Source organism: Monodelphis domestica, chromosome 3, assembly GCF_027887165.1.
Source record: "Monodelphis domestica isolate mMonDom1 chromosome 3, mMonDom1.pri, whole genome shotgun sequence".
Taxonomy (NCBI): domain Eukaryota; kingdom Metazoa; phylum Chordata; class Mammalia; order Didelphimorphia; family Didelphidae; genus Monodelphis; species Monodelphis domestica.
This window is the reverse complement of record NC_077229.1, coordinates 489,536,917-489,553,304: the sequence shown is the minus strand read 5'-3', so window position 1 is coordinate 489,553,304 and position 16,388 is coordinate 489,536,917. Positions and strand designations below refer to the sequence as shown.

At 37.0% G+C, this 16,388-nt stretch overlaps 1 protein-coding gene across 1 annotated transcript in view; it reads right to left on the bottom strand.

Moving 5' to 3' along the window:
- SV2C (synaptic vesicle glycoprotein 2C) overlaps positions 1-16,388 on the bottom strand; it is a 233,679-nt gene that overhangs the window by 30,632 nt on the left and 186,659 nt on the right. The window contains exons 6-10 of the mRNA XM_056824761.1: positions 8,119-8,208; positions 7,038-7,148; positions 6,339-6,427; positions 4,400-4,564; positions 348-481 (exon numbers count right to left, since the gene is read on the bottom strand). Of these exons, the coding sequence (XP_056680739.1) occupies positions 348-481; positions 4,400-4,564; positions 6,339-6,427; positions 7,038-7,148; positions 8,119-8,208 (589 nt within the window). The remainder of the gene's footprint in view (positions 1-347; positions 482-4,399; positions 4,565-6,338; positions 6,428-7,037; positions 7,149-8,118; positions 8,209-16,388) is intronic.

Here is a 16,388-nt window from a genome sequence, read left to right as displayed (position 1 = left end):
TAGACTAATTATCTGCTTTTCAAAAAGATTCATAATAAGGTTTTTTAGGTACTGAACTCTCCAACACTATATAGAATTATGAAAAATTCATCCATATCCAATTTTTCAGGAACACATCTATTAGGAAAAGTGCAATATAACTGTCAGACAAATATACTCATGCTGACTTTGGCAATAAGACTGGAACCTTACCCTAGTATACTCTTTGAGAGTGAGGCAATGAATTTATTTTATGTATTTTCATTACTTTACACAGACCCCTTATCCTCACACTGATTAGATGCATAAAGCTCCTATTATTGCCTGCCCAACTGGGCTGCCTTTGATGGCAGTGGTGAATGGCCTACCTGTGTTGTCAAAAAGAGTGTCAATAAATGTACAATTCCTGAAATAGGTATTCAGGGAGGTCACATCCTCAAAGGTGCAGCTCTTGAAAACAGAGTCTTTAAAAGTTACAGATTTAAACTTCATTCCCACAAACCTGTAAGACACAAGAGAGATTGTATCACTGATCGTGATCCATGGGGTCAAAGGCAGGACAAAGAGTGGGGTAGAAAGGTGGGGTAGAAGCTTAATGCCTGATTATTCAGAGTCCAAGATACTCATTTTGAAGATTTCCCCAGGTCCTTTCCCTTCTCCCCTGCCTGATTTATTTTTTAATCTTGTCACTATTTAATAGCATCTTCTTCCACTGAAAGAAGAGATAAAAATCCAGACACAAACATTTCATTTTTCATTAGCTGTTCTGGTAAACGAGTTTGATGGAAAGAAGACTGTGAGATTTGACTAAAATCCAGGTTTTACCATTGCCTTTCAGTCTTTCAGGCTAAGTTTTTACCATGGATAGCCAAGCATGGTTGAGTGGTTAAGTGGTAAAGTCTTGCGTAGAACCTGAACTAGAAATGGATATCTATTTAGTTTTGTAACTTCTTCAATATCTAGCACATTTCATCAAGTATTTCCCTTTTTGGACTCTACTTAGAAGTTCTCAGACCACTGAATAGAATTATGGGATAATATCCAAAGAGTCTACCTAAAACAGTTTTTTAACCTGGGATCTGTGAAAAAAAAAATTTTTTTTTATTCCTGGTACATGGTAGGCACTTACTTATTTTTATTTTTTTTGTAAAGCTATTTTATTTTATCAACTACGTATAATAATTTTCCATATAAGTTTTCTGAAGTTTGTTAATTAGTTTTGAAAAACATTTTGATAACTGAATTTCAATATAACTGTTTTCCTTTGAAATATTATTCATTTTATTTTATGCTTTCAAAAGCATAGACATCACCAGACTACTAAAGCAGCCCATGACACACAAGTTGGGAATCCCATGTCAATTTATTGTCTCAATCCGACACTATTTCGTATTTATGACTTCGCAGTGCCCTGGGGAAAGGAGATATGAATTCTGACCCATCTATATCAGGTACCACTGGCTCAGGGTTTGAGAAATGCTGCAGGCACAAACATCATTTTTTTTCTCATTATGAACAATTCAGCTCTGTGAATGAAAGAGAAAGGTGATAATGCAGCATATTTTGAAAAATAAGTAGAATGATGAAACCAACTGAAAACATACTTGGATGGCACTGATGGGAATGCTGGACAGATGGTAGTAATAATGTTATCATAATATTCTGGATGAATCCTTTTATTTGCATCAGAGCATTATAGACTTAGGTACCCCATGGGATCCCTGCTGCTTCTTGTAAACTTTCAGAATATATACAAAAGCACAGGAGATTACTGAGAAGATGTCTTTCTCCACCCATTTAAAAGTGGGGAAACTGAGTACAAGTAGCTAAGCTCTTACCAACACCAAAATGGTTATACTGTCCCTGTCAACAGCATGAAAGGTAAAGAATGCTGTTGACTTAAAAGAACTTCATTTGCCATCCTCATTTTCCTTTTTTCTTCCTTTTTTATTTAAACATTTACCTTCTGTCTTAGTACTGATACTAAGACGGAAAAGCAGCAAGGGGTAGGCAATTGGGTTAAGTGACTTGTCCAGGATCACATAATTAAGAAGTGTTTGAGGCTATATCTGAAACAAGGTCCTCCTGATTCCAAGCCATTCATTCTATCTGCTGTGCTACCTAACTTCCCCCTGCATTTCCTTTTAAAGAAAAATAAAACCCAGTGCATATTCCTTTCTCATTCTATCATTTGGGCTCATTTTCTTTTTAAAATGTATCTAAATATAACAAATGGACCACAAAAATGAAGCCAGAGCTTTGTTATTTCTCCAAGGTATTTTTATGTGGAAGTGATCCATTTCAGAGGCAAAAAGCATTATGATTGAAACTTCTGAATGGCAATAAGTGGCCCTGCATTTTCAGGCAACCATCAATCTCTCGAAATAAAATTGGACTTGGAATGGGTAAGTTGTTTTAAAAAATGAGATAGGCCAGTCATATTTTAAATTTCTCTGCATTGCACAAAATCCTGTAATCACGTCTGTCTTCAGATCTGTATATTTTAAAGAAAGCGTTCCAACATTTAAAAAAAAAAAACCTTAATCTTCTGTCTTAGAATCAATACTAAGTATCAGTTCTAAGGCAAAAGAGTGGTAAGGGTTAGGAATTGGGGTTGTGACTTTGCCTAAGGTCACACATAGCCAGAAGTAGCTGAGTCCAGATTTGGACCCAGGACCTCCCTTCTCTAAGCCTGGCTTATCCACTGAGCCACCTATCTGCCCACATTCCAACATTATGATCATGGTCGTCTAGGGGGTTACTAATGCAAATCTTCATTTTTTGGTTCTGCTTGGGATCTTCATGGACACTACTGAATTGAGATTTTATGGTGACATTGACTTTACACTGGGTTACAATTTTTAGAATTCTTTAAAGAAACAAACTAGAATTATCCTCCAAGGAATATAAAGTAAATATGGTTATAAAGTCCCTAAACATCATTCCCTAACTCATACTGGTTAAATAAGATAATTTTTAGGGTACTCCAAGATTCTAAGTCAAGGTGGTGATCAGCAATATCAGATAGGACAGGGATTCTTCACCTTTTCTGTGTATCATGGATCCATCCTTCTGGTACTTTGGGAAAGCCCATGGATCCTTATTCAGAATAATGTTGGGTTTAAAAAAAACAACCCTTACCTTCCATCTTAGAATCCATACTGTGTATTGATTCCAAAGCAGAAGAGGGTTAAGGGCTAGGCAATGGGGGTTAAGTGACTTGCCCAGGGTCACACAGCTGGGAAGTGTCTGAGGCCAGGGTTGAACCCAAGACCTTCTGTGTCTGGGCCTGACTCTCAATCCATTTAGCCATCCAGCTGCCCCCCAGAATAATGATTTTAAATAAAAAATAATGATACTGATTATAAAAAGAAAACAAAGGTTAATAAAATAAACTTTTAGTTAGCAAAAATAATTCATTTTCCCACTCAAGTTCACAGACTATCATGGGCTCTTTAGAAGTCTATGGACCACCATGTTAAGAACTCCAGATGTATGCTAACAAAGTTATCCTTGTATTGAGCAGATAATGGTTAGGTCCCCTTGCCTCATCTAGCCAGGACAGACCAGTTGCGTTGTATTGCATCCGTAAACTTTCTTTTCATCTAGTCTTCAAGACAAGAGATTGTGAGATAGTTCAGGGAAGGTAGCACTTAGAATCCCTTTCTACCCTTTCAATCTTGTTTAGCCCTGAGGTATAGAATGGGAACTCTGTTTAGCTATCTCAGATCTTTGCTTTCCCGTCTTCTAAAATGAGAAGATTTAAATTGTCCTCTGCCTTTGCTGATTGGATACAAATAGAAGTTATTAGGGTGGTTATATAAACAACATATTCTTAGAACTGGGAGAACATCTTGAATATACTTTTGCCTCCAAGCCAGAATGATGCTGAGCCCTCTTCGAAAGACAGTTCTCAGCCTTGATCTTAAAAATATCGAGGGAAGAATTATAGTACTTTATGTAATACAGATCAGGTGATCAGTGTTTTATTTATAACCCTTTCCATTCACTAGGAAATTCTCCTGTCTACCCTGAATTTCTTGGCTATAACTTAATATAATATCCTTTCTATTGCACTTTAGCATAGGATGTAAAATACTTGCCGAATAATTTTTTTAAGCATAAGACTAGAATTATGACAGATTTTTCTTACTTTGTCGTACAGAATTATACCAATACCTGTAAGTGTGGCCATGTTACACTTAAAGAATTAAATTGAAAAATAATTAATAGCACATACAACTTTCCCTTCTTTTCCCCCAAAGACCATCTAAAAATTCTAACATAGAGCACAATAAAGACTAACATTTACAAACTGAAAAGGAATATTCAGCATTCATTGTCATGTTGCCTTAGCCACCTTACAATTCTCTTTCCCAGATTGGTAGTGAAAGATTGGATTTCTTAAACGTTTCTAGACCTGCCATTGTCGTATTCTATACTGGTGTGGATCTGATTTTCCAAGGTGAAGTTGAGAGTAAAATTGGCCACTTTTTCTCTACCAATATTTCTCACATGGGCTGCATATTCATCAGACTGCAGATGCTTGATGACATCAGGGAACCAGACAGACAATCCATAGTACCTGTGGAGACAAAGAAAGCCTTGCTAGTTAAGGACACCAGTACAAGAGAGTGAGCCCTTCAACATGTGTTGTCACTGTGATCACTGATTTTCTCAGGAAGGGCCCCACTCTCTCATTTTAAAGATAAAGAATGTATGGTCAAAAAAGGTGAAGTGACTTGACCAAGGTATTCAAGGTCACATGAGTGGCAAATAGCACAGGCTGAGTTCAAAACTAGTCCTTCTGACTTTTAATCCAACCCATTTCCATTGTATTCCATTTGTTGCCATATGGAATTCTCATATAAGGTTTCCTTTCATTATTGTATCTTCTCATATTCTTAATAATTACAAAAAAATTCAGATTTAAAAAGACAACTTAATACTTCCTAGCTGTGTGATCCTGGGCAAGTCATTTATCCCTAGTTGCCTAACCCGTATTGCTCTTCTGCCTTGAAACTTATACTTGATACCAATTCTAAGATGGAAAGTGAAGGTTTAAAAAAAATACATTCCAGGGAGTTGGGAAAAGGAGATATAGTTTATATCCAACTAAGACTAATAATAATAACTTGCATTCACATGCTCCTTAAAGGTTTGCAAAGTTCTTTCATTTGATTCTCATATCAATCCTGTGAAGTAGGCACTACAGGTATTATTTTCTCCATTTTATAGTTCAGGAAATGGAGGCTCATAGAAGTGAATCAATTTGCTCATGGTCATAAGGGTAGTGGTGGGGGTAGGATTGGAACCCAGGTCTCTCCTGACTCCCAAAACAACATTCTTTCTATTCTACTTCATTGCTTTTTTACTGAAGATTCAATTGCTTGCTACTGGCTTGCCTCTAAAAGTACAAAAAATACAGATTATTCTGATGGTTAAAAGCCTTTTTGAAACCCCCTGTAATATTTCCACCCTGGTCAAAAGGTGCTCTGTTAGAAACAAAGATCCTGTGTCTTAGGATGCCAAGTAAATTCAGAGAATCCTACAATTAGTTAGTATTTGTAATATACTTTCTAAGCCTTAAATCAAAGGTAACTATTAAAATGTTAGCTTGCTGAGATAGAAAAGGAAGACAAGTGGGAAATTCTGGGACTGTTGTGGGGTATATCTTGTTGAGTGATTGCTGCTTATTAAGCGCCAGGGAAAGAGAGGTTCCTTGCTAGCCCCTAGTTTGGGCCAGTGGAATGGTGAAGAAGTTTTGATCAAGGATAAGTGAGGCACCTCTGTGGGCTGCTGCAGTCCTCTCACACATAGCCCAAAGTAAAGGATGTTATTTGTTTTGTAGTTATTTAAACAACGAATTAGAGAAGTATTAAAGCATTAAAATAGTTTTGGGTGTTTTCCTAACTAACCTTCTGTTATTGGAATGGTCCCATTAAAAGGCAAACACCTTATATTTAAGTTATAACTTGATAACTGAAACTTTCCAAGCCCAAATGGGATTCATTCAAAAGCAGATGAAATTCCTCCCCCTTTCCATTGCTTCCCCTTCCTTCAGCAGTCTAATTTAGCAGCTGGCAAGCTCTGTGGCAAAAAGATCATTTTCTAATGTTGCTGGGCTTTGCCCTCTCAATTTGCATAACTGATACATGAAATACTTGAAATTATCAGAGTTGCTTTTGCTGAAATTGGAACTAGTCGCACATTAAAATGAAAAGAAAAAGAAAACACTCACAGTTCTGGGGTATGTCTTTGCCGCCAAGTGACATGAAAAAGGTGCCATCAGAATGGAAAAGGCATGAGAAAAAATGCTTATAATTTTTTCCTTCTTTCTAAGAATCCAAATGACTTACCCAAAAGACAAGGTGAACCAAACTGCCGTCAGCTTCAGAGTATTCTCCTTAACTGGATAGTTAAAGCACCTCATAAAAGTCAACCAGATCTGTGAAATATTTGAGAATTAGTATCTCTGACACAATAGTTCAGCAAAAATGAAGGCGAACAAAACCAAAAGTGATACAATTTGCCAATCAGGAGATTGTAGGTCTGGGAAGACTAGGCTCTTCTTGCTCCTATTTAGTTAGAATTAAAAGGAAAAAGGTCCTAGGAAAAAGGTCAGGAAACTAGATCATAATGAGTTTTCAGGCTCTCAGTATTTGAGATTGTGGTTTCCTCTTTAGATATCCAAAGATTACAGTCTACAAATCACTGCTAAAAGATATGCCTTTCCTAAAGGTTGGAACTAATCTTTATTCTTCTCTGTTTTCTGTTGATATCAGGGGTATCCCGGAATCCCTGAAACTATTTCTGAAATCAAGTGTAGTGCATTAGCATGGTGCATGCCCTCTGAGAGACACTGGTATACCTAGCTATTACTATTCCTTTTTATTTGGGGATTGGGACCTATGGTTTGTTGGCGTGGGAAACTTCTCTTTTGGAAATTCCCTCTAGAGCTACAGATTGATAACTCATCTATAACTAATAATCTTTAAGAGTTGTTAACCTCATAATGCCAAGAAAGGCAAACATTTCAGATGGAGTTTGCTACTTACTCCATACAATTCAGTGCGGATTCGAACAAAGCACCTCTTGTACCAGGTCCCTGTGTCACTCTCGATTTCAATCAATTCATCAATCTGCTTTGGAGTTTTGATTCTGTTCACCTGTAAGGAGAAGTAGAAGAGAAAGTGCTGATTTTTTCCCTTCTCTAGAGCATCTGTGTTTAAGTTTACAGATATTAAATATATAGGAATTTGACAATTAGTGGATAACTGAGACCACCTAGGAGAAAGTATGCCAATCAAACCTGCTTTGAGAAGTAAGAAATAGAAGAGATTAAGTGTGGTGGCATGGAGGGCCAAGGAGTACAGGTGCATCAAACACATAACACTGATGACCCCATTTGGGGATGTAAATATGATGAAGGGAAGGAACAAGTGCCAAGGCATTGGGACATGTTGGATTGGGTAAGATATGCAGGGTAAACTTCTTTTTAAAAAAAATCTAGATGGATAACATTTATATAGTACTTTAAGATTTGCAAAATGCTTTACAAATGTTATCTCACTGTACCCTCACAACCATCCCATGAGGCAGGATTATTTTTTAATAGAGGAGAAAACTGATTCCAAGAGGTAAGGCAAATGGCCCAATGTCACACAACTAATAAATGTCTCAGGCAGATTTTAAACTCGATCTTGTTTCATTCACTGTGCCACTTAACTTCCAAATGGAACAACACACATCCAAACTTGTTGTTTGCTGTTCAGTCATTTCAGGCATGTCCCAACACCGTTTGAGGTTTTCTTGGCAGAGATATGGAAGTGGTTGGCCATTTCTTTTTCCAGCTCATTTTATGAATGAGCAAATGGAGGCAAGTAGGGGTAAGTGACTTGTCAAGATAATACAGTTATTACATATCTGAGGCTGGATTTGAACTCACATCTTACTGACACCAGGCCCAACACTGTCCACTGTGTCTGAACTAACAAGTTGAATAGAACAGTCCTATTTAGGAAGGAAAAGGGAAAAAATAAAGAAAAATATGCAGTTTCAATTGGCCAGATATTATTGACTGCAAAGGACCTGAGGCCTGGGGCAGGGAAGGAGGAGTAGCTGAGGAAACATACTTACAGTGAAGACTTTCTCAGGTTGGCCACGTGCTCTCATATTAGTGTCATGGATCTGCTTCAAAATCATCCAAGCTTCATCATGTTTCCCAACCTAGAAAGTTTAAGCATATGGATGAAATGCAAGAACAAAGCTTGCCTTCCTTGATCCCATGAATCAATCAATCAATTAATCAATCAATCAACATTTATTTATTTATTTGTAAGTTTTATTTAATTGATTAATTAATAATATTTTTCCATGGTTACATGATTCATGTTCTTTCCCGCTCCTCCTCCCACCCCCTGCCCATAGCCAACAAGCAATTGCACTGGGATTTACATGTGTCATTGATCAAGACCTATTTCCATATTATTGATATTTGTACTAGGGTGATCTTTAGAGTCTACATCCTCAATCATATTTCCATCAATCCATGTGATCAAGCAGTTGTTTTTCTTCTGTTTCTACTCCCACAGTTCTTCCTCTGAATGTGAATAGCATTTTTTCTCATAATTCCATCAGAAATATCTTGGATCATTGCAATCTAACTTGAGACAGGGCATCTGGGACCTTGATTCCTCAAAGGGTGTTATGATGACTGCTCTTTAGGAATCCTTCCATGTTATCCTGAGTATCCTTTTGGAAATTTCCATTGTAGAATTCTAGTCACCTGGAAGAATCCACTGAAAACTGCTTAGATTACTCTGAGGAAATATGCTTATGTTTTGGGGAGGCTCTAGATGTCAGATAATCATTTCTCTAACTTTACTAAGAATATCAAGTCCATTTATGTTTGAAAGCTTAAAAGAATGCACTTTTAGAACACATCTCAAGTAGTAAATTAAAAATCAAGTTAGGTGTTTAAAGGGGTGCAGAAGGTCTTTTTGGTCATGAGGCAATGAATGAACTCTTTCTGTATGGCAACTAACTCTCTGGTGAATAACTCCTGGTGGAGAACACAATTGTTTTTCATTCTCCCCATTACCCACCCCAAAGTACCTATCTTGGAGTATCCTGGGCATTGGGGAGACTAAATCTAATTTCTGAGGATTACAGGGAATCTCTGGTTTATGAATGAATGCTTTATGAATGTCTCTCATAAACTAGCTGCTACAGGAATGACTACTTGGCACAGTGGATAGAACACCAGGCTTGGAGTCAGGAGGTCCTGGGTTTAAATCTGATTTCAGATTCTTCCTAGTTGTGTGACCTTGGATAAGTTACTTAACACCATTTGCCTAGCCCTTGTCCTTAGAGTTGTCACTAAGACAAAGTAAGGGTTTTTTAAAAAAAAAGCAAAATTGAATGCTCTTGCCGGATCATTTACACGTCTTTATTGGCATCCTACAAATCACCAAGGCATGCTGGTTGGTACTGTCCTTTCTTCCATCCCTTTCCCCTTTCACTACTTCAACTATGTGGCCATTTCTCACTTCTAAAGAACCACTAATATATATAGAATGCTAGCTTTTAAAATAGCCACATTTTTTTTGCCCCCAACTCTCCCTCATAAATGGTTTTGGTATATAGTTGTTGATATGAAGTTAAAAGAAATAGCAAGTATGTTGTAACTGTATAAGAATCTCCAAAAGATTTTGGCAGACTAGAATAATGGGTCAAATACAGTAAGATGAAATTGGATAATTAATAATAATAAAAGTGAACATTTATATAGAACTTTAAGATATACCAGGCACTTCACAAATATCTCATTTGATCCTCACCACAGCTGAGGGATAGATGCTATTATTAACTCCATTTTACAGCTGAAGAAACTAATTTGGAGTTAAGTGTCTTGCCCAGAGTAACATAGGTCTTCCTGATTCCAACTCCAGCACCCTTTCCACTGTGCTACCTAGCTAGGATGATAATGAATAGGATCCAAGATGATGGCATGTAGACATTGGTACCAGATTTGGACTTTAAAGGATGAGAAAGATTTAAAAAAAATTTTTTTTAAGATATTTTATTTTCCCAATTATGTGCAATAACAATTTTCAACATGCATTTTACAAAATTATAAGGTCCAAATTTTCTCCCTCCCTCCCTGCCATACACTTTCCCAGAAATAGTAAGTAATTTGTTCTGTGTTACACATGTATTCTCATGCAAAGCATACTTCAATATTGGTCATTGTTGTAAGAGATGAGAAAGATTTCAAAAGAAAAAAGGGAAAGAGTACTTCCAGAAAAAGACATAGTATGGCTAAAGAGATGGGGCAAGCAATATGTCAGCAAAGGAAAGTGATAAATGTTGGAGGGGATGTGGCAAAATTAGGACTCTAATACCCTGTTGGTGGAGTTGTGAATTGTTCCAATCATTCTGGAGGGCAATTTGGAACTATGCCCAAAGGGCGCTAAAAGACTGCCTGCCCTTTGATCCAGCCATAGCACTGCTGGGTTTGTACCCCAAAGAGATAATAGGAAAAAGACTTATAAAAATATTTATAGCCATGCTCTTTGTGGTGGCAAAAAAAATAAAAAAATGAGGGGTGTCCATCGATTGGTGAATGGCTGAATAAGTTGTGGTATCTGATGGTGATGGAATACTGTCCTGAAGTCCTGAAAGGAATAATGAACTGGAGGAATTCCTTGTGAACTGGAAAGACCTCCAGAAATTGAAGCAGAGTGAAAGGAGCAGAACCAGGAGAACATTATACACAGAGACATTATAGCACAATCGAATATAATAGACTTTTCTACTAACAGCAGTGCAGTGACCCAGGACAATCCAGAGGAATTTATGAGAAAGAATGCTATCTACATCCAGAGAAAGAACTGTGGGAATAGAAACGCAGAAGAAAAACATATGATGGATCATGTAGTTTGATATGGATATGATTGGAGTTTTGATGTTAAAAGATCGCTCTATTGCAAATGTGAATAACATGGAAATAGGTTTTGAACAATGATACATGTCTATGCATGTATAACCCAGTAAAACTGCTTGCCAGCTCCAGGAGGGCGGAGGGGAGCTTGAATTATGTAACCGTGGAAAAATACTCTTAAAAAAGAAAAAAAGAGAGAAAAGAAAGGTATGGGTCAGGAAAATGCCTGATGTGTGTCGGGAGTGAAAGTAGTACAATTTGGTTAGAATATGAAATGCAGAGGAGAAAACAATAGTGAGACAAGTTGGAAAGTGAGAGTGGTCTAAGGTTGTAGAAGATTTTGAGATGAGGTTAAGGAATTCAGACTTTATTTGGTAGTCAATATAAAGTTAATCAAGTATTTTTAATCTATAAGTGACATGATCAGATCAGTATGTAAAGGATTTTATTTTGATTATACATGAAAGATGCAATGGATGGTGGGAAGAAAAGGGTGGTACCAGTTAGGAGGTTATTATAGCTGTTGAGGTGGGTGGTAATGCATGATGTCAATGATAATAGAAAGAAGGGGATATATTTGTGTTTTTTTATTTAAAAAATTTTAAAGTTTATTTAATTAATTAATTTAGAATATTTTTCCTTGGTTATAAAATCGCGTTCTTTCCCTCTCCTCTTCCCACCCCCTCCCATAGTCAACAAGCAATTCCACTGGGTTTTACATTGATCAAGACCTATTTCCATATTATTAGTATCTGCACTAGAGTGATCATTTAGGGTTTATAATCCCAATCATATCACCATTGACCCAATGATCAAGCAGTTGTGTTTCTACTCCCACAATTCTTTCTCTGTATGTGGATAGTGTTCTTTCTCATAAGTCCCTCAGAATTGTCCTGGATCACTACTTTCCTGCTAGTAGAGAAGTCTATTATATTTGATTGTGCCACAGTGTATCCGTCTCTGTATATAATGTTCTCCTGGTTCTGCTCCTTTCACTCTCCATCAATTCCTGGAGGTCATTCCAGTTCACATGGAATTCCTCCAGTTCATTATTCCTTTGAGCACAATAGTATTCCATCACCAACAGATATCACAATTTGTTCAGTCATTCCCCAATCAAAGGACATTCAGTAGGGGATATATTTGAAAGATATTTCCAAGATAGACTTGCCAGGTCTTAGTAACTGTATGTGGATGATGAAGGGGAGAGGAGAGTCAAAGGTAACAGGTTTTGAACATGAGTGATATGATAAAGGTGGTGCCACTGACAAATAGGAAGTCAGAAGGAATTGTCAGTTTGGAGTGAAAGCAATATATTTCTATGTTGGATGTATTGAATGTTAGGTGCTACAAGAATTTCTATCAGGATGTAATTACCTTCCCTATCTCTTTTAACTGGATCTATTTTTACTTTGGCTTTGCATCTCCTGCCTTCTTTTTATCAGTTAATGCCTAATAGATTTGGCTCCATCCTCTTACTTTTACTACCTCTTTTACTACATTCTCTTATTTACTACCTTCCTTATTTGTGTTTCTTGTAGACAGAATATGGTAGGGTTTTGGATTCTAATCCACTCTGCTATTCACTTGCGTTTTATGGGTGAGTTCATTCCACTCATTTTCAGAGTTATGATTACCAGCTGTGAATTTCCCAGCATTTTGATTTCCACTCCTAGACCTGCCTTTTCTTCTTTCACTATTTCCTTCTACATCAATATTTTGTTTTTAATCAATCCCCCTAATTCCCACCCTTATTTTACTTCCCTTTCTACCCCCTCCCTTCATAGTCCCCCCTTATTTTCTTTACATTCTTTTTTAAAAAAACCCACCCCCTCTCTCCCTTCCCTCCCCACCAGTCCGTTTGTTACCCTTCTACTTCCCTATAGGTGCAAATCAATTCTCTGCACCAATGGATTGCATTGTTCTTCCCTCTTTGAGTCCATTTCAATGCACATAAGAGTTGACTATTTCCTATCTCCAATCTCTTTACCCTTCCAGTGTATTAATGTTTTCCCCCCCTCCCACCATGAGCTTCTTTGTGATATGTAAATTTACCCCTTTTTTTCCCATTTCTTTTAGTTTTAACCTCTTTTTTTAGCACTAGTTCTATATATATATATACATATATATATGCACATATATATACATTTACACATATATATGCATTTATGCATACATATATCTATATACATATTTATGTCTTGGCATTTTATACTATACAGTTTGTCACGGTTCCCTCTAAGTGTAATTCCTCTAGCTGCCCAGGTGATAATAATAATTTTTAAGAGTCACCAATGACCTCTTTTCTTATAAGGATACATATCATCTTAATTTATTGGGTCTCTGAAAGGTTTTTTTTTGTTTTGTTTTACTTTTTTCCCTCTTTTTTAATTACCTTTCGATAATTATCCTGAGTTTTGTGCTTGGGCATAAAATTTTCTGTTCAGGTCTTGTCTTTTCTTTACAAATGCTTGGAATTCTTCTGTTTTGCGAAATGACCATACTTTCCCCTGTAAGAATATAGTCAGTTTTGCTGAGTAGTTGATTCTTGGTTGTAGACTTAGTTCCCTTGCTTTCTGGAATATCATATTCCATGCCTTTCAGTCCTTCAGTGTGGATGTAGCCAGATCCTGTCTTATCCTCACTGTGATTCCATGTTATCTGAATGACTTCTTCTTAGCAGCTTGTAATAGTTTTTCCTTGGCCTGGTAGTTCTTGAATTTGGCTATAACATTCCTGGGTGTTGTCAGTTGGGGATTAAGTACAGGAGGTGATCTGTGGATTCTTTCAATCTCCACTTTTCCCTCTTGTTCTAGAACATTGGGGCAGCTTTCTTGGATAATTTCCTGTAGTATGACGTACAGGCTTTTTCTTTTGTCATGGTCTTCGGTAGACCAATGATTCTTAACTTGTCTCTCCTGGAACAATTTTCTAAATCTTCTGTTTTGTGAAAGGGGTGCTTCATATTTTCCTCAATTTTTTCATTCTTTTGATTTGTTTTATAGTGTCCTGCTGCCTTGTGAAGTCGCTTGCTTCTAGTCATTGTATTCTGGATTTTAAAGAATGGATTTCATCCCTGGCTTTTTGGTCATCTGTCTCCTTCTGATCTTTCATCTCCTTTGCCTCATTTTCAAGATGATTGATTTTGGCTTTCAAGACACTGTTTTCTGTTTCCAGATGACTTATCTTACTTTTTAAGTTCTTTCCCCAATTGTCTTCAGCCTCTCTCTTTTTTTAAAATTTTATAATATTTTTTTGATCATTTCCAAGCACTATTCATTAAAGACAAAGATCATTTTCTTTTCCTCCTTCCCCCCAACCCCCATAGCTGACGCATGGTTCCACTGGGTATCACATGTGTTCTTGATTCGAACCCATTGCCATGTTGTTAGTATTTGCATTAGAGAGTTCGTTTAGAGTCTCTCCTCTGTCATGTCCCCTCAGCCACTGTGGTCAGGCAGTTGCTTTTCCTCGGTGTTTCTACTCCCACAGTTTGTCCTCTGCTTATGGATAGTGTTTTTCTCCTAGATCCCTGCAGATTGTTCAGGGACATTACACCGCCACTAATGGAGAAGTCCATTATGTTCGATTATACCACAGTGTGTTTGTCTCTGTGTACAATGTTCTCCTGGTTCTGCTCCTCTCGTTCTGCATCACTTCCTGGAGGTCGTTCCAGTCTCCATGGACTTCCTCCACTTTATTATTCCTTTTAGCACAATAGTATTCTATCACCAACATATACCACAATTTGTTCAGCCATTCCCCAAATGATGGGCATCCCCTCGTTTTCTAATTTTTGGCCACCACAAAGAGCGCAGTTATGAATATTTTTGTACAAGTCTTTTTGTCCATTATCTCTTTGGGGTACAGACCCAGCAGTACTATGGCTGGATCAAAGGGTAGACAGTCTTTTATCGCCCTTTGGGCATAGTTCCAAATTGCCCTCCAGAATGGCTGGATCAGTTCACAACTCCACCAGCAATGAATTAATGTCCCTACTTTGCCACATCCCCTCCAGCATTCATTACTTTCCTTTACTGTCATGTTGAACAATCTGCTAGGTGTGAGGTGATACCTCAGAGTTGTTTTGATTTGCATCTCTCTGATTATAAGAGATTTAGAACACTTCTTCATGTGCTTATTAATAGTTTTGATTTCTTTATCTGAAAACTGCCTATCCATGTCCCTTGCCCATTTATCAATTGGAGAATGGCTTGGATTTTTGTACAATTGATTTAGCTCTTTATAAATTTGAGTAATTAAACCTTTGTCAGAGGTTTCTATGAAGATTTTTTCCCAATTTGTTGTTTCCCTTCTGATTTTAGTTACAATGGTTTTGTTTGTACAAAAGGTTTTTAATTTGATGTAGTCGAAATTATTTATTTTACATTTTGTGACTCTTTCTATGTCTTGCTTGGTTTTAAAGTCTTTCCCCTCCCAAAGGTCTGACATGTATACTATTCTGTGTTAACCCAATTTACTTATGGTTTCCTTCTTTATGTTTAAGTCATTCACCCATTTTGAATTTACCTTGGTGTAGGGTGTGAGGTGTTGATCAATTCCTAATCTCTCCCACACTGTCTTCTAATTTTCCCAGCAGTTTTTATCGAATAGTGGATTTTTGTCCCAAAAGCTGGGATCTTTGGGTTTATCGTATACTGTCTTGCTGAAGTCACTTGCCCCCAGTCTATTCCACTGATCCTCCTTTCTGTCTCTTAGCCAGTACCAAATTGTTTTGATGACTGCTGCTTTGTAATATAGTTTAAGGTCTGGGACTGCAAGGCCCCCATCATTTGTGGTTTTTTTTCATTATTTCCCGGGATATCCTTGATCTTTTGTTATTCCAAATGAAATTTGTTATGGTTTTTTCTAAATCAGTAAAGAAATGTTTTGGGAATTCAATGGTATGGCACTAAATAGATTAATAAGTTTGGGTAGGATGGTCATTTTTATTATATTGGCTTGTCCTATCCATGAGCAGTTAATGTTTTTCCAATTGCTCAAGTCTAGTTTTAGTTGTGTGGAGAGTGTTTTGTAGTTGTGTTCATATAGTTCCTGTGTTTGTCTCGGGAGATAGATTCCTAAGCACTTTATTTTGTCTGAGGTGATTTTGAATGGGATTTCTCTTTCTAGTTTTTGCTGCTGAGCTGTGTTGGAGATATATAGAAATGTTGATGACTTATGTGGGTTTATTTTGTATCCTGCAACTTTGCTAAAGTTGTTGATTATTTCAATTAACTTTTTGGTTGAATCTCTGGGATTCTTTAAGTAGACCATCATGTCATCTGCAAAAAGTGATAACTTGGTCTCCTCCTTGCCTATTTTGATGCCTTCAATTTCTTTTTCTTCTCTAATTGCTACTGCTAGTGTTTCTAGTACGATGTCAAATAATAGAGGTGATAATGGGCATCCTTGTTTCACTCCTGATCTTATTGGGAATGCATCTAGTTTTTTTTTTTTACAT